The following is a 25,199-nucleotide window of genomic DNA, read 5'->3' as shown; positions in this document are numbered from 1 at the left end:
ATATATATATATATATATATATATATATATATATATATATATATATACTCTATTATCAATACTATTGTACATGTAATTGGGAAATAAGTTATACTGGCACTGGGGCATAGAGATCCATCATGACCTACTGGAAAAGTTGAAAGGGGTATGGGAGAAAATATGGGAGAGAGCAGATTGGAGGAGGGGATATCTATGTGGGACTGCTATTTTGGGGCAGTGGGTAGGCTAAAAATGGGGAGAAAATTTGTAACTCAAAATCTGGTGGAAATGAATGATGTAAATCAGAATTTAATAAAACATTTTAAAAATGAAAAAAGCAGCAAAATAATAAAAGTTATATATTTCATTTTCAAAAGAAAAAAAGAATGACTCGTGTACTCCTTGGAGACAAAGAAAGGAATTATTGCTATGGGTCATCATGTACCCCAAGACAACAAGAAATATCCCATGGAATATTTGGTTATTAAGTTTTTACAGTACTAATGATAAGCATTAGGGAAAAGGGTACCATGATAATAATTGTGGCTTGTTTGTTAAAAGTAATTACTAAGAATGAAGTAGTAAAGATATTCCATGAAGATCTTGAAAAAGATCCACCAAATCAAATCAACATACACTGTGATAGTTGGTAAATTCAATTTTAAAAAGTGGGAATAGGTAAGGGTGGAGAAATATGTAAGGAAACATGGTTCTAGGAGAAGGAATAAGAGAGACCAAAGAATGAGAGATTACAAGGAAAGTCCACATCACTCAAAATTGGTAGTTGCTTAATAAGGAGTATATAAAAAATCCATAAAGGATGTAATTGATTGTATCTTACAGAAAAGAAAAGAGTTTTTATTGAGATGGGACTGTAACAGCAGGCACCCCAAGCATCCTCAGGGTTTGCTGCCAATACAGGTTCTTGGATCTGCTTTGATAAAGGAAAGCAACTCAAAATGGGTTAACAAGCTTACTTTAAACAGTCAAACATGTATTGTTCACCTAGTTCCAGGGGAAAAGGTCAGCACCCCGAACTTCAGAATATACAGACAGAATTATCAAGACAGAAACAGACCAAATAGTTTCCACACTGTCCAACCATTACATCCATACCAAACAACATCTGGGTTTCAAAGCCGGGGGGCTCTGGGCAACAGCTTTCCAGAGTCTCATCTGATCAAATCACAGAACACTTCTCAAAGTGAGCCCCAAAAACAAAGCTACACATCAGGGCTTATATAGCCTTCTCCTGGCTCAGAGAATGTAACAACTTTATTGACTCACTGGCCAATCAAGAAGTATTTACTGAAAAACAAGCCTCCCACCCCAGGCTCCAGGTGCACTTTAGCCTAGGGGCAGGGAAGATCTTCAAATTTACATTCCCATTACAGGGACTTATTTCTGAGCCAGCTGTCCATGTACAGTCAGACTATCAATGTGTCAGAGCAAAGAACAGAATTACAATAAAACAAAAAAGAAGAATGAGAAAAAGATATGGTATACAAGTGAAATGACTTCACTCTAAGCTTTTTAAACAAGTAATTAGACATTTTTTAAAAGCAGGAAATAGATAAGAGAAAAGACTGGTATGAACTCAACTGATATTTATACCAGTAGTTTTTATCTAGAAATTTGATTCATGTAAAGAAATTACCACAACAAGGAGATCAAAAGAGCCCAGAAAATGTTAGTCAATAAACATCTGACTTACTCGCAAAATAAAAAGAGATGCCTACCAAAAACAGCTCTGGGTTAGAATATAGACTTCTTTGTAGAATGTTATGAAGAAGAATGGTGAATAATAATGAGCAGTACTGTCTCATAAAACAGAAAGAAGCAATGAAAGCTAAAACAACAAGAGTTTAATGAAAGCTCGGCAAAATGTCCAACTGAGCAATATCAACACAAAGGCATTCAGAGTTAAAAACGGAAGGATGAATATAGGCAGACGTATGACATGAAAGATTCGCAAAATCCATTTTAACAAACTATTTTATCAGTCAATGACAGGGAAGCACTTTGAAGTCATGGAGGGGCTTACAAAAGTGATATATATGATGCTCAAGAGAACAAAGATGGGAAAAGTAGTTGGATCGGATGAAGTACATTCAAAGGAGATCCATAATGGAAGTGACCTATTTGTAGGAGCATTGAAGAGCCAATATACTAGGTGTAAAAATATGCCTACCTCCAAAGAATTAATAAATATCACAAAGAGGTCAAATAACAGAAAAGGAAGATGCCAAAGGCATGTAAACACATTCTACTTCATTAATAATATTATGTTGTTGTGGATCCAGTACTAGACTGAAAGTCAGCAAGACTTAGATTCAAATCCTACCTTTGATAATTACTAACTGTCTGACCATAGGCAAGTCACTTAATCTCTCTTGGTCTTGGTTCCCACATTTGTAATATGAGAGGATTGGAGTTGCTGACCCCTAATGTCTCTTGATGGCTTCTCAAGTCTCAGATGATCTTTTGCCAGCTGCTCCATCTCTCCCTTGCCTCTAAAATCTTCTTGGAACCCTAAATATATGATCCTATAATACTGAAAAGAGTAACCAAAAGAATAATAATAATTATTGACCTATATACTCTCCCATTATTCAAAATCTTTATGAAGAACATGTACATGCCTGCATCAAGTAGGCATTATCTGCAGATGGTAAGGTCTCCTGATGGTTCCGCTTGAGAATAGCATTGTGCTAATTATGTAGGACTCCAGAAAATTACAGAGATTCCAATTATTCAAAGAAATTTAACCTGTCTAGCCACACAATAAAGACCAAGTGGATGAAGGATGTCTATTATCCATGTTTTGGTTTTTATTTTTATTGGAAGGGTAAAAGCAAGGCAATTGGGGTTAAGTGACTTGCTCAAGGTCACACAGCTAGTAAGTATGTCAAGTGTCTGAGACCGCATTTGAACTCAGGTCCTCCTGACTCCAGGGCCAGTGCTCTATTCATTGTGCCACCTAGCCATTCCTGTTGTTCATGTTTTAACATGCATTTGGATAAATACCCTATAGAGCTTATTTGGGATAGACAGTACAGATGGATAACAGTTTGGGCCCAGAGTTGAATTGGAATAGAAGAGTAGACTGGATTGCCTCTAGAAAACTGTAAAGCTACTTTATTGACCCTAAGGTTACTATGAAAGCAAAGGACCATCATTTAAATATTAACAGTCTAACAATATTGCTCAATAATAGTGAGACGTGGAATACAAATACCTCTAAAGAATGAATAATGACTATTATACAGGAAGTAAATGAGAGGTGTATGGTGAATGGGAGGAGGCTCCAAGAACCTACATAATCAATGATGAACTATGAAGAAGAATGGGAGTAAAAGACATCACCAAGAAATAGGAAAAGAAGATGGATTGATCTCGTGTCAAGAATAAGAGATGAACCTCTTTGCTGATTGATAATATCTGAGCTTTCATTTTCCTCATCTATTCATGTGCAGCTTCAACAAGTGGGGATTTGTCTTGTTAATTAACGTAGGGCTCAAGTTCTGTGGGTGTGAAGGTCATTATTCTACTATTTGGGGATTTTCTGTGTCAGCAATAGGAGTAAAACCTACCACCAAGGAATTCAATGACAGGGCCAGAAGAGCAATCAGAGAATGAGAGATAACAGGGAGATGGAAATTCCTCCAATACCCTCAAAACATCCAGGAAAGTGGGGGGGGGGGGCTCTCAAGCATGTTGGGTGGGCGCTTTTGTTAATATTATTGGAAAATGTGGACAAGAATTGCATGGGATGGCAAGCATGGTGAAAGGGTATTTCCAAAGTGATGAAACCACAGATAAATATGAATATTTGAGTGACATAAAGCTCCTTGAGGCTAAAAATGATTACTAACACAGTGTTAGCAGATGTCTACTTAATAGATGCTTATGGAATGGATGAACATGTTTTTATTTCAGTATACTGGCAATTATGAACAAATCATTAGAAATAAAAAGTCAGGATCTATCTGTGCTATTTTGTCTCTGTAGTTTTAAACATTGAGGAAAATGACATATGTACTCATTAGAAACTCTCATTTCTTTTCTTTTCATTTAAAATCAACTTCTCTAGTAATACAAGTCATTTGGTCCTATCAATCTGCCTTCATTCCCCAAGCATCACAGGATAGCTCTCTGTCTCTGTTTCTCTGTCTCTCTCTCATTTATATCAATTGTCTCTCTCATTTCTATCAATTGTCTCTTCTCTTTTTGAGAAGACTCAGGAGGATTTTTTTTAACTCTGGAGAGAGCTCAATAAAATTAGAAAACTACTATAAAACACTTCACAGTCACACAAACCACATAACTCGAGGAGCTAGGCTCTGAGATATAGTCCATTGATCCCAATACAACCTCAAAGAGGGAATGAGGCAGAGATAACCTCACTGGCCTGAGTCACAGTTCTAGACCCTGCTCTGACACTATGAAGCTTTAGGCAAGGAATCTGACTTGTCCTGGCCTCAGTTCCTTCATTTGCAAATAAGAGTGGCCAGGTTAAGAGTCCAAACATCTTTTCTTGCTTTAACTTTCTGCTAAGATTGTTCTTTGAACCATTTACCTGCAGTCAATTTTGCTGAAGACCTGTCTCACTCCTTCATCAAAAGAGCATTTTCTGATCTCAGCCTTGACATTTTCACACTATTAAGAGGTCAAATGAACTTGTATTAGCTACCTCAACTCTGTCATTCTTCCTAAAATCCCTGCTACCACACAAGGAGTCAAAGAAAAGACCAGGATAAAAATTAATCATGAGTAATAACTCTTGGAGAAAAAAGAAAGCCCACACTGAAAATAATCATTGGATAAATTGAATCATTTATTCAATCATCTCTGTTCCAATTCTCAAAATTATTTGGTTATATAAACCCACTTGATAAACAGCTCATTTGAAATGAGGCTCATGTTTTCCAGAAGGATTTATTAAAGAGACTACAGGATTTTAGGCACTGAACATTGGGAGTTTGGAGACCTTGATCCTTTGCTGGACCCCAGCACTGCCAGGATGGGTAGCCTTGGGCCGTCCATGTCTCTGAACTAATAGATATAGTAGCACCTTCTTTGCCAACGAATATCTGGACTCTCATTTTCCTCATTTGTTCATGTTCAGCTTCAACAAGTGGAAATTTGTCCTGTTAATTAAGTAATCTTCAATAGGGCTCTGAGGGTGGGAAGGTCACTATTCTACTGTTTGGAGGTTTTCTGTGTCAGCAACAGAACCAAAAATAGAAACCAGAATTCCTGACTTGCACTCTCCTATGCTCACAACTAGGACAGCATAATTTTTCCCCCTTCAGCAAAGGGAAACACCCTGAAATTAGGATGCAAGATATGTTCATGCATGTGCAAGGAATAAGTACCCAGATGGCACACTTGCATAGCCTATTTCCTAAGTATTTTCACAGTTATTCTCTCTTTTGTCATCATGAAGATCCTTAATAACAATTCAATTTCCATAGAACTCGCCTGTTTGTAAAGCACTTTAAAAGACACAATCACACTTTATCTTTGGTACTGCACAGAATACCTCTGTAAGGTAGGGGCGATTATTATCACGATTTTATAGAAGAAGAGAAGTTGTGTGATTTTCCTAGGGTCCACAGCTAGTGCTACAGGCACAATTTGAACTCAGGTATTTGTAAATGCAAGCTTAGCTTTCGATTCACTGCATATTCCTTCTTATGAAATGTAAAGAAGAAGAAATTCTCTCCATCTGACAGGTGGGGAAATGGAAGCACAGAGAGGGTGAGTGACCCATGGAAACAGAAAAAAAAATTTTGGGCAAATTCAGTCTACTGATCTTCTTACTAGAATATGTCATTTTTTCTACTTTTATCAGTAGCCATGGCAATAAATGAATCCCCATTGTGAAATGGCTCTTGTTTATTTATCTGCCAGATACAGATCAAAAACATAGGAGCCTCCAGGTGAGGAAAGTTTCTCCACTAAAGCAGAGTAGCAAGTAGTTAGCAACTTAATAGTCTTAGAAAGTTGCTTAGAAGTGCTGAGAAATTAAGTGACTTGCGTTGCGCCATGAGCCTACACATGTCAGAGGCAGGATATAAACATAGATTTTTCTTACTCAAGACCAGATCTCTAATCTACTATCCATTTTCTCTCCACCTCCAACTATATATTTTTTTCCAAATGCTTTATTAATTTCTGATTTACATCATTCATTTCTGCCATATTTTGAGTTACAAATTTTCTACCCATTTTTCCCCTACCCACTGCCCCAAAATAGCAGTACCACAGGATATCCCCTCCCCCAATCTGCTCTCTCCCATATTTTCTCCCATACCCCTTTTGATGTTTCCAGTGGATCACTAAGCCTCAGTGCCTATATATCTTATTTCCCTATTACATGTAAAATAATATTAATAATAGTATATATATATATATTTGAATATTTGATTTTAAAACTTTGAATTCCAGATTCATTCCCTTCCTCCCTTGCTACACACCCTTTATGGGAAGATAAGCAGTTCAGTATAGGTTGTACATGTGTAGCTAATGCAAAACAATAACATAGTAGATATATTGTAAAAGACTGACAATATTATCCTCCCTCCTATCCCACCTCCCACTTCTTCTATTCTCTACTTTGATCCGGTCCCTTTTCAAAAGTGGATGCTTCCAGATTCCCTCCCCCCCAGCCTTCCTTCCATCATCCCCCCTCTCATCCCCTTCCACCCCTACTCTCCTGTATGGTGAGATACCCTATTTAGTGTTTCTTTCATTCCCTCCTCAAGCCAAATTCAATGGGAATAAGGTTGGCCCATTCCCTTCTGCCTTCCTGTTCTTCCCCTGCATTGTAATCATTTTCCCTTGCCTCTTCTATATGAGATAGTTTACCCCATGTTAATAGTTCAACTTTGATAAGTTCCTTATGATTTCTTTTCCCTGTTTACCTTCGCATGCTTCTCTTGCTTCTTGTATCTGAATTTCAAATTTTCTATTCAACTCTGGTTTTTTCAGCAAGAATGCTTGAGAGTCCTCTGTTCCACTGAATGACCATATTTTCCACTGAAACATGATACTCAGCTGGGTAGGTGACTCTTGGATTTAATCCTAGCTCCTTTGACCTGCAGAATATGATATTCCAAGCCCTTCGATCCCTCAGGGTAGAAGCTGCCAGATCTTGAGTTATCATGATTGTGTTTCCACAATATTCAAATTGTTTCTTCCTGGCTGCTTGTAATATTCTCTCCTTAATCTGGGAATTCTGGAACCTGGCTATAATATTCCTAGGAATTTTCTTTTTTGGGGTCTTTTTCAGGAGGTGATCAGTGGATTCTTTCAACCTCTATTTTGTCCTTTGGTTCTAAAACATCAGGGCAGTTTTCTTTGAGAACTTCCTGGAGGATGATTTCTAGGTTCTTACTTTGATCATGGCTTTCAGGTAGCCCAATGATTTTTAAATTGTCTCTCCTGGATCTATTTTCCAGGTCAGTGGTTTTTCCCATGACATATTTCACATTGCCTTCTATTCTTTCATGTGTTTGGATCTGTTTTACAGCATCTTTATTTCTCTTAAAGTCATTAGCTTCCATTTGCTCCAATCTAATTCTGAAGCAATGATTCTCCTCAGTGAGCATTTGAGATTCTTTTTCCATCTGGCAAATTCAGCTTTTTAAGGCATTCTTCTCCTCATTGCCTTTTTGAGTAAGCCCCTTTTGCCATTTGAGTTAGTCTATTTTTTAAGGTGTTATTTTCCTCAGTCAGGCTGTTGACTCTAATTTCATAATTTTCTTGCATCATTCTTATTTCTCTTCCCAATTTTTCCTCCACTTCTCTTATCTGCTTCTTAAGGTCCTCTATGGCCTATAACCAGCTCGTATTTTCCTTTGAAGCTTTTGGTGCAGGACTTCTGACTTCACTGTCTTCCTCCTGTTCCATACCTTGCTCCTTTTTGTCCCCAAAATAGGAGTCTAATGTTGGAATCTTCTGTCTGCTTTGTTTCCTTTGCCTGGTCATGTCGCCCCTCATTCACTTGACCCCTGGGCTTTTTGCCACAGTAGGACTCTGCCACCAGACAGGGGAACTTTCATCCCAAATGCTGGGGTTTTCTCAGCTGCCAGAGGTATTAGAGGGGTGCCGTCTCTGAGGTCTCCACACACTCTGGCAAGCTGGACACACACCCCAGGTTCTCCACCCTAGAATATAATCCAGATCCAAGAAGTTTAAAGCAAGAGTGATTACCCCTCTGACTGGTCACTTGGTCCCCCTACACTCTGCAGGCCAGGAGCTGTAGGTGCCACATGGTGCTGGCTGGCTGTGCTGCACCTAAGTAGCTTCTCACCCCAGGGGCAAAATCTACGCACTCCCACTTACTGGGTCCCAAACTCCAGACTGCACTGACCTCTCACTTTGTCCTTCCCATCTGTGTGTTGATAAATCTGGAAAGGGCCACAGCTGCTGCTGATCTGGAGTCCCTCTGGCCTGTGGCTAGTTAGGTCCGCCCTGGGGCTAAAGCCGTGGGTGGGGCTGGGCTCGGCTCCCAGAGCACTCTGCTGGCTGTGGCCTGCCGGGCTGTCCTTAGTGGGAGGTTAGCTCCTCTGTGTCATTTTGTGGGTTCTGCAGTTCCAAAGTTTGTTCAGAGTCCCCTTTTACATGGATTGGTGAAGGTGGAAGCTGGAGCAGCGGGGAGGTCCTGCTTCTCCTCTGCCATCTTGACTCCGCACCCCCCCCCCCCCACCTCCAAGTATTCTAATAAATAGTACAGGGACTATGTTGGGACTACATGGCTCACTGCCTGTCATCTCTTCTGACAGAGGATGATCAAGTCACAAAGTATAAGGATTCATTTTCTAAAAACAGAGGGATAACCTAGATGGTGAAACAGGGTGAAGAGGACATCCACTACCAGAGAAGAAATTGAGACTGCAATCGAGCTTCCTGTTTGGCCCAAGGACATGGTTACATCCTCAGACAGTGACATTGAAGGTTTATGGAAGGGTCAGGATGACAAATTCTCAGAGAAACCAGGGCTACTTGAATTGACCTGCAGCCTTTAAGGACTCTGAATGCCTCTGAGCTGACCAGGGTAAGCTAATCAGAATAGAAAGTCTTACTCTATCAAGCTTCTATATGCAAGTAACCCCCTAACTTCCTTATTATTTCTCCTTGTGGATATTTCATTAGATTCCCAAACTCAACATGTTGAAAACAGGAGCCATCATCTTCCTTCTACATTTATCTTTCCCTATAACTTCCCTGGTTCTGTTGTGGGCACCACCACACCATCTCAGTCACTCATGTTTGAAACCTTGACACTACCCTTAGCTCTTCACTCTGCTTAATCTCTACAACCCAAATCCATTCTAATTCCACATCTTCTCCCCCACCTACCCATCCCTCCTCCACAGACATTTCTACTACCCCACCTCAGGCCCTTATAATCACTCACTGGTACTATTATAATAGCCTCTCAATTACTCTACCTGCCTCCAGTCTCTCTCTTCTCCAATACAACATCTACACAGCTTCCAACATGATTTCTTAGTTCTAATAATGTCATTTCCCTAATTAGAAAACTTTCATTGGCTCCGTGTTACCTATAGGATAGCTTGCCATTCAAATTTCTCCATATGTACTTCAAATATAGCCTTTCCAAGCTTATTACATATGTTACCATTCACAAACTGTTTATTTTAGTCAAATGGAATCTCACACACACACACACTCTTCCATCTTGCCCAGCACTCTCTTGTACTCTGTTGCATTCATGTAGATAATTCCTCATGGATGAAATGAGATTCTTCAAGTCTTATGTAATGTTCTTCCTCTTCTAGGAAGACCTCACTGTTTCTTGCTTACAAGATGATCAAGAAGAGGAGAGTTAGCAATAATGAGCACACCAAGAAGAACTAAGGACATATATTGGCTATTCAGTTCACTAATTGTACTTCCCAAGGACAAGGTCATCAAAAAGCTCATCCCCTGCAATATCATAGCAAATATCATAGCAGCTACTGCCTTAAGGATCTTTCTGAAACTAGCATCATTGACTTCTATGTACTGTTTAAGTTACAGATGAAACTGTGTTTCTGTGTCACCTGTGTAGTGCACAGAAAGATGGTGAGGAGCCTATCCCAGTAAGCAGGAAAAGATTGAACACTCTCCACACCCCAATTCAGAAGTGTAGATGTTGGGGCAGCTAGGTGGTGCAGTGAGTAAAAGTGCCGGCCCCAGAGTCAGGAGGACCCGAGTTCGGTCTCGGCCTCAAACACTTAACACCCACACAAAAATACTAGCTGTGTAACTTTGGGCAAGTTACTTAACCCCAATTGCCCTCCAAAAGGTAAAAAAAGAAGTGTAGATGTTGCCCCAAGTTTGCCTCCAAAGTCCATGTAAAAAGCTATATGTACATCAACACCTCTGAACCCCTCAGAGGAAGACAAAATGGCTAGTTTACCTTAAAAAAGAAAAAAAAATACAACTTTCCTAGTTCTCTCATTTGGAAGCTATATTTCCCCTCCCAAATATTCTTAGAGCATTTTGTCTGGACATCTCCTTAATACCTGCATACTCTAACTGTTATTATTACTCTTATTATTACTTATACACATGGCATATTCCTGTATTAGACCATAAGCTCCTTGAGGGTAGGGATAATGCTATTTTTCATTGTTGTATCTCCCAGACATCATACAGTTCCTTACATATAGTAGTATTTTTAAAATTCAATTGTACATCAATTGACCTTACAAAAGATCTTTCTAGTCTTACAAAATCTTTGACCAGGTCATATTCTGTTTTTATAGATATGGTTCCCCATGATAACAATTGATTCATACCCTACATCTAGTCCAATATAACACTACTTACCCCTAGCCCTGAACAGAGTGCTACTCAAGAAGGACCCAATTACCTATACAAGTCAATTATGTATCTGAAGCTAAGAATTAGCAGCTAGTGTGGAGAGTCCCAGATAGGGAGATTGGACAAGTGGGATGAGAATATTTGTAAATGGAATTGTGATGAAATGAGAGGGATTTTTCAAGGAATTTGGAAATAGTATTTGGAAAGTTGGATGGGTCTTTAGATGAATACCCCCAAGAAATTCAAGGTTCTGCAAAAGAGAAGAGAGCACAGAGTGAAATAAATGAAATCGTAGAATCTTGGGCTACCTATACAAAAAGAAATGCATTGAAAGCAGAAATGAGAAGTGAGTGCTAAGGGAGAGAGCCACACAAGATGTGTTGACAGAGGTAACTCATTTCAGTGAAGAGGATAGGGTAATAAAATATCCAGAGCCAGGAGAATGACTATTAAAATTATTAATGAGGGTGGCTAGGTGGTGCAGTGAATAAAGCGCCGGCCCGGAGTCAGGAGGACCAGAGTTTGGTTCCGGCCTCAGACACTTAACACCCACACACAGAAAAAAACAAAACAAAACAAAAAAACAAAAAACTAGCCATGTAACCTTGGGCATGTTACTTAACCCCAATTGGCTTCCAAAAGGCAAATAAAAAATATTAATGAATCAAATGCAGGAGAACATGGGATGAGGCAGAAGTTGGAATACCTGTGTTTTTTTTCCCAAATTAAAGCCTAGTGGAGTAAATCTGGAGCCAAAACAGGAAAGTCCCTTCTCCAGTGACCTAGAGAGTTGACAGAAAAGAGAGCTCAATATGGGCCCCAGGGTATGGTAGGATGGAGCAGCAGAAAAAAACAATGATTGTAAAGGTCAGGCTAAGAAGAGGACACCCCTAACTGAACTCACAGTAAAATAAAGCCTGGAAGGGACTGTTTAATGCTCAAAACTATACCAAGTCAGTTGAATAATATGAGATTTGACACCTGAGTTTATTGTGTATAGTTTGTACCCAAGATTGTCTCAGAGGGTGATAATGATTATTTAAGCATTTGAAGAGTTTCTAAGGGCAGGGCATTTTGATAGAAAGAATGGAAGTTCCTTGGGGGAAGGACTTTAAGTTTTGTCTTTGTATCCTCAGTGCCTAAGGTGGTGGCTGGCACATAGTAGGACATCAGTAAATGATTGGTGATTGATTTATATAGTGTAGACACAGTGGGGAAATGGTTCTACTGGAAAAACCAAAATGAAGAAAGGCACAAGCATGTACCCGAGTACATTGTATTTGAAGCATAACAGTGACTGGGGTTTGTAATTGTTTGGTTTAAGCTTCCTTTTGGATGGTCCATACTCTCCAGAAGGGAGGCCACTCTTTCCCAGTTTCTTGCTTCAGGTATCCCTATGGGTTTATTTTTCTCCTAGGCATCATGTTTTCTCTGACCCCCATGAGGAAGAGAAGTTTCTTTGAATCTGGAGAGAAGAAAACAGGAGGTAAATGAGGTTGCCTTAGCCCAAATGCCTCATGAGAGTTTAGAAAGAAAGTTTCTCCATAAGTAATCCCCCACCCCCTAAAATCATGGCTTAACTCATTCTTTTTCCAGGAGAATCCAAAATGGTTCAGATTCATGTAGTTTATTCTTTTTTCCCTAATTTTGAAGAGTCTTATACAATTATCAATAAAATCACATAGGTTGATTTTAGGACCCAGGATGCTTACTAAAAGAGAACAGGGATTTGGAAAGACAATTTCCTTGTCTCTCCCTGTGTCCCTGGGAAACCAGCTTCTTTCTCCAATGTGTCAGTACAGTTCCCCCAAGGACACATCCACACATACTGAATGATATTGTAGAGAAACAGTTTTCTTTTTGAGAACAGTTTCCAATATAGGAAGTGAACAGAGATTAAATTTTAAAAACAGAAATAGGAAATGTGAAACAGGATTAATGAGAAGGCTAGGGCAAAGGAGAAACTATCGCCTTATATGAGATTTCAGTTCTCGCCTTCCCTTCAGATGGCAAGAGAGATTATCTTTTCAAACATGAGCACAGCCCTCAGAGTTCCCAAGGGCAAGAAGCAAGGAGGTGCCAGAATCATCTGTCTGCCAGTAGACTTTGTCTCCAAAGACCCTTGGGAATAGGCAGCAAAAGCTCCTCATGAAAAGATGAAGTAGAAACTTGACTGAAGAAATCTTCTATTGGGGGCACTACCTCACTTCATCACATCCTCTTATAAGCTCCTTTCTCCAATGTGCTGGGAACCACTTGCCCTTCTGTGCATGGAAGATATGGACTAAGTTGGACTAAGGCAACCGCATTTCCCTCCTGTTCTCTCCAGATTCAAAGAAACTTCACTTCCTCGTGGGGGTCAGAGAAAACTTGTTGCCTAGGAGAAAAATAAACCCACAGGGATACCTGAAGCAAGAAACTGGGAAAGAGTGACCTCCCTTCTGGAGAGTATGGGCCATCCAAAAGGAAGCTTAAACCAAACAATTACAAACCCCAGTCACTGTTATGCTTCAAATACAATGTACTCAGGTACATGCTCATGCTTTCCTTCATTTTGGTTTTTCCAGTAGAACCATTTCCCCACTGTGTCTACACTATATAAATCAATCACCAATCATTTACTGATGTCCTACTATGTGCCAGCCACCACCTTAGGCACTGAGGATGCAAAGACAAAACTTTGTCCTACCCCAAGGAGCTTCCATTCTTTCTATCAAAATGCCCTGCCCTTAGAAACTCTTCAAATGCTCAAATAATCATTATCACCCTGTGAGACAATCTTGGGTGCAAACTATACAGAGCAAACTCAGGTGTAAAATCTCATATTGTTCAACTGACTTGGTATAGTTTTGAGCATTAAACAGTCCCTTCCAGGCTTTATTTTACTCGGAGTTCAGTTAGGGGTGTCCTCTTCTTAGCCTGACCTTTACAATCTGTTTTTTCTGCTGTTCCATCCTACCATACCCTGAGGCCCATATTGAGCTCTCTTTTCTGTCAACTCTCTAGGTCACTGGAGAAGGGACTTTCTTTTCTGTTTTGGCTCCAGATTTACTCCACAAGGCTTTAATTTGGGAAAAAACACGACTATTCCAACTTCTGCCTCATCCCATGTTCTCCTGCATTTGATTCACTAATAATTTTGAATAGTCATTCTCCTAGCTCTGAATATTTTATTACCCTATCCTCTTTACTGAAATGAGTTACCTCTGTCAGCACATCTTGTGTAGCTCTCTCCCTTAGTTGTACCATTAATGTTTTGAAGTGCTATGAGTTGACCATATCTCTTCAGGCTTTTAAATAGCATTTTAAAGTTGTAAAGCTCTTTTCATAGCAACACATTGATGTAGATAGTGCATCTATTATTACCCCCATTTCATAGATGTGAAAACTGAGAGTTAGAGAGGGGAAATAAGTTCTCAGTGATTCATGGCACAGGAAATGACAGCTAAGAGTTGAACCCAACTCCAAATAGTTGAGCTACAAGTATATCTACTTAAAGAGACCAAATGCAATGTTTTCAAACAGCAGACTCAGGCTCAGCCATTATTTTCAATATAGTGTGTGCCACAGTAGGGAACCATCAAAGCCTCCTTTCCTCTATTCCCTAGGCAATCTCAGGCTTTCATTAACATTTGAAGGAAATTATAAGGAGAATCAAATCGTAGACTTCAGGCCTTATGCTGAATCAGAAAGGAATTTTCCCTTTTTGTCAATTTGATTGAGGTTGGTAAGTATATTTTCCCCAAAGCATCAGATGTCATTACTGGAAGAGATGGGTCTTGGTATATAATAAAAGTGCCAGATGGAAGGGCATTCTAATATGTCGCTTCACAGTTGGCATTTTTCTCCATACAAAGTTAAATGCATCACAAATCTGTATTGATAAAAGGTTAGAAAAATTATTACAAAAATGCCAGTTGTCAAATATGTGAAATTAACATTTAAAAAAAGCAAATCCATAACTCCTACACACTACTCCTTTCTTCTCCCCCCATCCTCCATCAAGTGTAGGATAGGGAACTTGATCTCCAACTTTGGGAATTTTAACCACCAAAACTTCTTATATTTTTACATGTGGATGGATGCCAAATCTCACTGATATGGATGGTCAATTCACTGGGGCAGATTGCAATTCATTCATTTCTTTTTAACACATCTTAGTAAAAATTAAATGTAAGTGTGTGGGAGAGGCAAGAAGCATTTATTAAGGGCTGATATGTGCCAGGCACCGTGATAAGAACTTTAAAAATATTATTTCTCCTCACAACAACCTTGTAAGGTAGGTCCTATCATTACCACCCTCATTTTATAGTTGAGGAAACTGAGGCAAGTAGAAACTTATAGAGATATTTATAAAATTTGAGAATTATTTGCATTTTTTCCTGGTCCTCCTCATGCCTATTCCTCATAATCATTTTAGGATTCATTAACATCCTTAACTAGTAATAGGCAGGGAAAACAAGCGTGGCAATGTTACAAATTCTTGGAAATTTTAGTAATGACTTTGAGGGGAGAGATGGTTGAAATTCTTGGTCAAAATATAGTGTGAAGATTATTTTTGATTTCATGTATCCCCTCTGGGGTACTAATTAATATGAACCTTGCAAACAAAATTTGGCCATTTGAAAATCAACATACTTGGAAGAAAAAAATACATTCCTAAACCATTTCCACAAAAGACGAGGAGGCTTTTATCAAGATATACAATGACTTTTCTGATTAATTTTGTTGTTCCTTTTCTTAGTGCCCCTTTGAAAGATTTCACATGGATATCATGCAGTCATCCCAAACTCATATATTCAAATGGCTTTTCTTCCCTCCCACTAATTTTCTTATTTCTCCTAAAACTATGATTCTCAATCAGTCAATAAATAAGTATTTATTAAGTTTCTACTTATGCCTGCCATTGGGTTAAGCACTGGGGATGGACCTGCCTTCAAGTAGCTTGTATTCTAATGGGAGATACAACACAAACACACAAATATGGAACATATACAAAATAAATTTAAGAGTAGAGTGTACTATAAAAGCTTAGGAAATTAGGAAATATTTCATGTAGAAGGCAGTGCTCCAACTAAGTTTTTAAGGAAAAGAGGGATCTACCAGGTGGAGATAAAGCTAGTGGCACTCCAGTAATGGGGCACATGCAGTGCAAAGGCTCAGAGATGGGAGATTGAATGTTGTGTTGAGGAACAGCAAATTGACCAATATGGTTATACCATAAAGAGTATAAAGTAGATTAAGGAGTAAAAATATAAGTAAAAAGTATAAAGTAAGGAGCATAATAGAATAAAGTGTGTAAGGAGACTGAAAAGGTGGGAATAGGCAAGGTCTAAAAGAACTTTAGGTGTCAGGCACAGAAGTCTATATTTGATCCTAATGCTAATGAGGAACTATCCAAGTTTGTTGATTTGACAGAAGAGGAAGGGTAGGTGAGTGCCCAATGGTCAGACACACCCTTGGTCTAGGAAAATCACATTTGCGACAGTTTGGGGGATTGATTGAAGGGGAAAGAAAAAAACCAAATAGGTAGGTTTTGCAGTAGTCAGGGTAAACAAAAGATATGAAGATTGAAAATTATAAGACTTGGCAGTAATTGGGATGAATACAGGTGATCAGTCAGGGATAACCCCAAAGTTATAAGGGTGAGAAGTATGGTAGTGCCCCACAAAGTAAAGTGGAATTTTGGAAGCAGGAAAGATTTGGAGGCAAATTCTGTTTTGGGCATGTTGAATTTGATGTTTGTGTGACATCCCATTTGAAATTCTGAATAGGCAATTAATAATATGAGACAAAGCCAGGAAAGAGAATAGGGCTGGATAAGTAGAACTGAGAATCATTTGTATAGAAATTATTATTGAACCTCTGGTGGTGAGTGAGAATGAGGAGTCGATCAATCAGCGCTCATTTATTAAGGGCCTACCATGAGGCACTGTGATGGGTGCTAGGGATGCAAAGACCAAGATGAATGAATGAAAATGGAAATAACCCCTTCTTTCTAGGAGTGTACATGCTAATGAGGGAGAGAAGTAATATACAAATATGTGAAGAATAAATGTGAAAGGAATAAATGCAAATAAATAGCAAGTAGTTCGATCCAAGGCAGTTTGGGTAGGAGGGCACTAGCAGGGGCGGGTAGACCATAAGATTTCATGTGAAAGGTGGTCTTGGAGCTGAGCCTTGAAGGAAGAGAGGGACTTTTAGCAAGATGACACCAGAATTGCCATTCTGAGTTCCGTAGATAGTAAAAAGAAAATTTAGAAGAGGATTGTGTTCAGAGGAAAAAGATGACAAATTCGGTTTATGTGGTATATTTGAGATTTCTCAGTGAGCTACTCTTTGAAACCCCTTAATCTCTGAAAGTTCTTTCACACTGTTCCCTGTAATGTAATGCCAAGCAAAGGCAACTTCCCAAGGTTCAAAATACCAGCATAACTGCTCTCCATTTTATTCAGTGACAAATTAAGAACAGAGAGAATCAACATATAGCATAATTCAAAATACAGCATTCACCAAGTGTGATTTAATCAAGTACTACCCCACCCCTGGACATTACATTCATTTAATCAATCACAAAGTCCCTGTTCTAAATACTACCCCACCCCTAGGCTGTATATTCATTTAGTCCACCACAAAGCCCCTCTTCTCAAATGGAGATTAGTTTCCAATCATAAGTAAAGTACATTCATTTGTTCAATCACAGAGCACAAAAAGGTCAAAAGTTCCCCACCCTTGGATCACAATTGAATCTACCCCAGAGTTACAACAAGCTTAAGCACAGCATTTAATACCCAAAGAGAGGTCTTTTCTTCATCTTGACCCATGGCAAGGTCTCAGCAATCATTGTTCCTGGGGAGACAAAGCTTAGCAAGGCCACAAGATACATTGCCAGTGTCTTCAAGAATTCACTCTCTGTCTGCAGAACAGTCTCAGGAGCTCTGAACCAACAGCAAGGTTCCAAGACCTCTGCAACAACAGGACTGTCTTTCACCAGTGGACAAATCTGGCAAAACAACATCAAAATAGACAAAGTACCAGCATAACAGCCATGTCTCCTCAGTCCTTGGCAGCTCTGGGTGGCAGCTCTCAAAAGTCCTGGGCAATTCAAAGTGGCCCTCAGCAATCCTCTCAGTCTCTCTCTGCCTCCAAGATGCTGCTTCCAAAAAGTTCTTCTGCCTCTCTCTTTTCTTTTGTCTCTCTAAATTTATGTCACCAGCTCCTCCCAGTTCAGCCCTCTCTTTTCACGTCAACAAGTCCATCCCACAAGTGGGATTAACAAGCTCTGGGTTTTAACACAATCAAAGCAAAAACCAAGCCAATACGGGGGGATCTTTAAATTCAATTACTATTACGTTACCCTTCAAGCCCAGTCAATTACCAATTCTACTTCCACAGTATGTTTCACATTCTCTCCTCCTTTCTACTCTTACTTTAGAAGTTCAAGTCTCTCAGGGTAGCTAAGTGGCACAGTGAATAGAGCACCAGCCCTGGAGTCAGGAGGACCTGAGTTCAAATCCAGCCTCAAGCACTTGACACATTTACTAGCCATGTGACCTTGGGCAAGTCACTTAACTCCAATTACTCTGCTTTCCCCGTTCAAAAACAAAGTTCAGTCTCTTGTTAGCTCTCTATTCTTGCCACTAGCCTATAGTGTCGCAGTCCATGTTTCACACCATTGTCACCATAATCTTCCTAGGGCACAGCTCTGACTATGCTCCTGTCCTAAAAATGAATCCTTCAGTGAATCTCCATTGATTACAAAATAAAACTATAACCCCCTTAGTCTGACCAAGGCTCTCTGTACTTTAGCTCCAATTGAGATTTCCATAGTTCCTACCTCAAATGCAATTCTTATGCAAATTCCTATCTCAAATGCAGGGGGCCATCACCCGTCATCCTGATCTATTTTTTTTTCCATTGGAGTTCAGTGACTCTGTAAGAGAAACTGAGGCTGATGAATTTGCACAGCTCTGCCTCAATTAAATCCAATTCACTTGCAAGTCAAGGCACCACCCTTCTGATATCATTGGTCCTCTTGGAGAATGAAGGATAAACAGCAACAGCTATGATCTCAAATGAAGCTAGGTGGTATAGTGGATAGAGCACCCCACCTGGAACTGGGTAAAGCTAAGTTCAAATTCAGTCTCAGTAACTCACCAGCTGTGTGACACTGGGCAAGTCACTTAACCTCTGCTCACTTCAGTTTCCTCAACTGTTAAGTAGGGCTCAGCACCATGGCCAGCACATAGTAGGTGCTATATTATTATTACGCTTATTCCTTTTTCCCAACCCCCACAAACACGTGGAGTCAGAGGAGAACACTTTCAAAGCCTGTATCAGATATTTATTCCACTGAGAAGCCACTTACCTGCTCTCAGCTTACATTTCCTCATCTAAGCAATGGAGTACCTATTACCCAGGGTTGTTGTGATGATCAAATGAAGTACTATGGGTAGAGATCTGCAAACTTGAAAGTGTCACATCATATCAGTGTGAGTTATCATTGTCACCCTCCTTACTTACTCTACAGTATAGATGAACAGTGACACTCACATTCCTCCCCCTTCTCCTGCTCTTGTGTTTGCATAAGCTCTCCCCTACACCTGAATTAGTCTCTCCTCATATCTCTACTTACTGAAATCCTTCCCTTCCTTCCCTGGCCAGCTCTGGTCACACTCCTTGGTTCTCCCAACTGCAAAGGATCTTTCCCTTGCCCTTGGACCTCTGTGATGTGCTCCCATTGCAACCCCTCTGCCACAGATTCACATTGTTGCTCTCATGTTGTAATTTGTCCTATAATTGTCTATGTACTTCCCCTTCCAGACTGTCAATTCTTCAAGGGAGGGACAGCTTTGCTTCATTTCAATATACCCCTTGTCTCGCAGAGCACATTGCATAAGATGGGTGATTAATACATGTTTCTTACATGATGATTACCTTGGAGCTGCTTATACAAGATTCCAGAATATAGGGTATTCATTCCTTCATATCCAGCTGTTTGGCTTTTGCCCCATCTGGCACATTCACTAATGGGAAGAAACTATCTACAAATGGTCTGATTGGATTTGTCCAAATAATGATAAACAAGCTCCAAGCTATTCAAAATCAGCAGGATCACTGGCATCGGCTCAGTTAAGAAGCCTGAGTAGACTTATTGGGGAAAGCAGATACGTGTGCGGATCCTGCTTCTAGTCAGTAAGAAGCCTTTCTTTTTCGATTTCATAAAATCCACATTCCTCAAAATCTAAATGTACCATTTGTGGAGGATATAGCAGAACCCACAGCTCCTCCAGGAAGGGAATAAGGAACATAGGACTCATGCCGAAGATGAAAAGCATTCAGGATGCTCCCATTTCATTGTCTTAAGGCTTTGACCAGTCAATTCATCAACAAGCATGTTTAAGGGCCTACAATGTACCAATATCTGTGCTAGGCAGTGGGGAAATGAAGGTAGAAACCAAGCCTCCCCGTCCTCAAGAACCTTATATTCTGCTGTATTCTAGGCAACTAAGTGACCCACTGGTAATTGGATTTGAACTCTGGAAGACATTATCGTCTTCATCATCATCATCATCATGGCCAATATTTATATAGCGCCTACTATGTGCCGGGCACTTTGCTAAGTACTTTGTGATTAGTGCCTCATTTGAACCTTACAGCAACCCCAGGAGGTAGGTGCTGTTATTATCCTCAGAAAACTGAGGGAAACAAAGGCTAAGTGAAATGCCCAGGGTGATGTAGCTAGTAAGTGTCTGAGGCTGGATTTGAACTTAGATCTTCCTGACTCCAGGCCCAGTGCTTTACCCTCCGTACCGTCTAGCAGCCTCTCATGCAGTAGGGAGTCATCACACCCTGCTTCAGTCACATGCTAGCTGTGAGCACCTGATCAAGTCACTTAACCTTCGTCTACTTCAGGTTTCTCATCTGTAAAATGGAATCAATAGTAATATCTACCTAATAAATTTTTTGTGAGCCTCAAATTAGATGATATATGAGAAGCATGTAAGAGTTATGTATACACTAGTTATTAGCACTATCATATTTTAGAGAAGAATCAACATATACTCATATAAGTATGTACTATGTATTATCTGATATATACATATGCATTACTATGTATTATTTGATATTTACACATATACTATATATTATATACTATAAATATATGTTTTATATATGCATATATAATGCATATTTTAAAATATAACTGGAATCAGGTAGACCTAAATTCAAATTCAGTCTCAACCACTGACTAGCTGTATGACCCTGGACAAGTCACTTCATCTCTGTTCACCTCAGTTTCCTCAACTATGAAGTGGGGATAATAACAGAACCTACCTCACAGGGTTATTGTGAGAATCAAATGAGATAATATTGTAAAAAAATGCTTAGTACCATGTCCAGCACATAGTCAGTGCCATATAAATGCCTCCTTGGAGAGGAGGTATTAGAAATGGGGGAATCAGAAAAGGCTTCATGTTGGAGTGAGCATTTTAAACTGATCTTTGAAAGGAATTAGCAGTTGAAAGAAGATGAAGTAGAGAAGAAGGGCTTTGCAGGCAAGGGGGTTGGCCTAATGAAAGGTACTGAGCATGGTGATGTAATGTGTAAGAAACAGCAAGGACTATATATTGCTTGAAAACAAATAAGTAAAAAGTGCCAGAAAATAAGTGTAAGAACTACAAGAATTAGTATAGTGTAACAGTAGGTTTGAGCCTGGTGGGATGGGCTTTAAATGCTAGAGGAGTTTGTATGCGATCCTAGAGGGAAATAGGAAGTCACTGGTACCGGAAGCCCAAGGCCTTCCTCACCCTTCTGAAATGCAATTCTAGAGAGGCCTAATTAGATACTGGGAAGATGTTTATCTCATTTGCCTTATACAATTTGTGAAATTCTTCTTTCCTTTGTAGATGAATGTTCTTGCTTAAAACTCAAAATCATTTGGTTGCTGGAGAGAAAGAGAGAGAGAGACACACACAGACAGACAGACAGACAGACAGATGTGTTTGGAGCCTTGAGTCTGAAAGGTGGCAGCACATTGTAAGAACAGGAGAGTAGCAGGGACATGCATTCTGTGATAAACTAACAAACTGAATGCCAGGCTAAGCCTGATACTGAGACACAGATTAATATAATAGCAAAAAGGATCCTTACCTTTTGAGAGTCCCAGGAAAAGTTCCATTTTGCATTATAAATAGCATTTTGCTTTTTAGAGGGTAATTAGGGTTAAGTGACTTGCCTAGGGTCCCACGTCTAGTGTTTGTGTTAAGTGTCTGAGACCAAATTTGAACTCAGGTCCTCCTGACTCCAGGGCCGGTGCTCTATTCACTGCACCACCTAGCCACCCCATATAAATAGCATTTTAAGTAACGAATCTTCATTAGAGAGGCCATTGTAATTGCGTTGCCCTAGAGTGCTGACTGTGCTTAGTTTATCTTAGAACACACTTGCCTCCTACTCTCCTAAATTCTCTCGAAGTGCTGCCACCTTTTAGACATAGCTCCAAACATCTGTCTGTCTCTCCATATGTCTCTTTTTCTGTGTCTGTCTCTCCTTTACCACCAACCAAAACATTTCAGGTTTTAAGCAGGAACATTCATCTACAAGGAAGAGAGGAACTTCACAAATTATGTGGGGCAAATGAGATAAACATCTGTCCAATATTTAATTAGGCGTCTCTAGAACTTCATAAATAGCCTTCAGTCTAACTACTTTCCCCAGGTTCACTAACGTGGTATATCATCAAAGCACCTGAATGTCCTCCCAGTCCTCTAAGAGGCTCCTTTGGCATTCCCACTACTTCCAAGAATGAGGTCTGTTCTTTCCTAGGACCTTGAATATTGGCTTTGACTCCACATATCCCTACGAATTTAGCTTATTTACTACCTTAAAAATCCATGTTCCTGCACAAACAAAATTAAGGCAACTAGGATAAGAAAGGAAGGTGTCAGCTTGGGAAAAATTGCATCAGTCATTTCCGACATAAAAGATACATAAGTAACTAACAAATATATAATACTAGAAGCTTTTTTCCAGCAGGAAAAGATAGGAGAAGGCACCTCACTCCCTTCCTTGCAGAGGCATAGACTATTACACGTAATATCTAGCTGTTTTTGATCTATTGGTTAGATTTGCTTAATGGTTTTTCCTTAGTTCTTAATTCTTTGTTATAAGGGATGGCACAATGAGAGACATGCACTGAGAAATGTTGGTGTTATAAAAGCATAAAATATCAATAAATGATATTAAAATATGTTGCATCCTATGAGTAAAGCATAAAAATGCCTTGCTGGCCACTGGTGTTCCTTATACAAATACCTGCTTCAGTTACTGTGTCAATGTTCTCTCTTCTAAATAAGAGGACATCAAATGCCGTGTAAACATCAGTTGGATGGCATCTCCAATGCCATAAATACTCCCCACCAAGAAACCCCATTCTGTCAATTTCTCATGACTGCAATTTACCTAAAATTTCAGGACTTATTTTCCTCATCTATCAGATGATGGGATTGAATGAGATGACTTCTGCGGTTCCTGGCAGCTCGAGACCAATGAACCTGATGTAAGTACCAGGCTTCCTCAGGGTGACTGCTTCTGTATTACAAGTGAAGGTGACCCTAGCTGTAAACAGTATGATATAGTGGAATGAATGGTATATTTAGAATCAGGAGAAACCAAGGTTTGAATCTCCCCTTTGATTTTTATTAGTTATGTATTTCCTTTTCATCTCTTACTGTTGAAATCCTCTTCTTTCCTTTAGACTCAGTTTAGATACCACTTTCTCCATGAAGCCTTCTCTGCTTCCAATATTGTCCCTAACTAAAAATATTTTTTCCCACCTTATATTTTCTTTTTCTTTTCTTTTTTTTGTAGGAGGCAAGGCAAGGCAATCAGGGGTAAGCAACTTGCCCAAGGTCACACAAGCTAGTGTATCAAGTGTCTGAGGCCGGATTTGAACTCAGGTCCTCCTGACTCCAGGGCTAGTACTCTATTCACTGTTACCTAGCTGCCCCCTCCTTATATTTTCTTAAAGCACCTTGTCTGGATCTCTGCTTTGCCCCCAATGCTCTCTATATTATATTGCAATTATTGCTGTACATCTAGGACTCTCTCTTACCAGACTGCAAGTTTCTGGAGCTAAGTGACTGGGTTATTTTCATTTTCTATATCCCTCCTGCCTAGTACAATGCCTTACACATAGCAGACAGATTAAATGTTTGTTTAATTGAAGGAGATTTATGAACTACTGGGATTTTTCTCCAGATAGGTCTATTCTCTTCCCGGGACTGCCTCATTCAAAATCATTAACAGTATATATGCAAATTAATAGAATCAAGAGAGGCCTTCCTCTGTAGTTCTTGCAGTCAATCAGTTAGTCAATCAACTAGTACACCTACTATGTGTTAAGCCTAACCCTTGTCTTCCAGGCTATTCTCTGATTTAATGAGTTTTATTTATTTTTCCACAATCCAACTAGTCCCTCTCTTTATAGTCCTGAGGCTTCTGAGACCATGCAACTGGATTTGCCCAGGAAAACCAAAGTTGATGTATATCTTTCTCATTCAGAAGGTGAACTAGCAGATATAGGATAAAGACCATAAAAGGATTCTTAAAGGTGATCAAATCATAGAATTTGGAACTGTGAAGAACATTTGGAACTATCTAATCCAAATCCCCTCATTAATGTTTACATGTTTTAAAGTACATATCCATATATTTTATATATGTGTATGCATATTCTTATTAAAGGACATATGGCTTAAGATTTACTGTTAGACAGTAGGGAGGAATGAAGGGATTTATACCAATAAAAATAAGAGCACAGAGTGGTGGAGTTCTAAGAGACCCCAATATCATCCTAGTCAATCCCTGTATTTCGTGCATTGGAAAACTGGGGCCCAGAGAGATGAAGTTGTTCTCTCAAGGTCACAAAAGTAGTAAATAGAAGAGCAAAGACTGAAACTCAGCTCCTGTCACTTTACCAAGGCTTCTCTCCTTCATGGAAATGCTGCAAATATGATAGAAACTTAGACCCTGTAAACTTACTTCCAAGACAAGTAACTACTGTCTCAATTTGTTTGCTTAACAAAGAATATAAAAGAAGATCAGATTATTTAAAATCTAAAAACAACTGGAAAGATGTAATGTGGCTATATTTATCTATATAGAGAGACTTATCTATACATAACAATAAACATTTATTAAGCACCTACTATATTTCAGACACCATAAGCTCACTCTCCCTTCCTTCCTTCCTCCCTTCCTTCCTTCTTTCTTTCTCTTTCTTTCTTTCTTTCTTTCTTTCTTTCTTTCTTTCTTTCTTTCTTTCTTTCTTTCTTTCTTTCTTTCTTTCTTTCTTCTTTCTGTCTTTCTTTCTT

At 39.3% G+C, this 25,199-nt stretch overlaps 1 protein-coding gene across 3 annotated transcripts in view; it reads right to left on the bottom strand.

The window, feature by feature from the left end:
* The window catches only part of GLRA2 (glycine receptor alpha 2), a 288,190-nt gene extending 268,563 nt beyond the window's left edge, over positions 1 to 19,627 (bottom strand). For 2 of the 3 annotated variants that reach the window (XM_069100631.1, XM_069100633.1), the window contains exon 1: positions 19,190 to 19,627. In XM_069100631.1, coding sequence (XP_068956732.1) covers positions 19,190 to 19,214 — 25 coding nt within the window. In that variant the 5' untranslated portion in view covers positions 19,215 to 19,627. The remainder of the gene's footprint in view (positions 1 to 19,189) is intronic. The other variant, XM_069100632.1, reaches the window with a different exon arrangement.
* Positions 19,628 to 25,199: the final 5,572 nt, after the last annotated feature.

Source organism: Petaurus breviceps, unplaced genomic scaffold (genome assembly GCF_028583685.1).
Source record: "Petaurus breviceps papuanus isolate PSGF00001 unplaced genomic scaffold, PetGlider_PUasm1.0 419, whole genome shotgun sequence".
NCBI classification, from domain to species: domain Eukaryota; kingdom Metazoa; phylum Chordata; class Mammalia; order Diprotodontia; family Petauridae; genus Petaurus; species Petaurus breviceps.
This window is presented reverse-complemented; position numbering and strand designations above follow the sequence as displayed.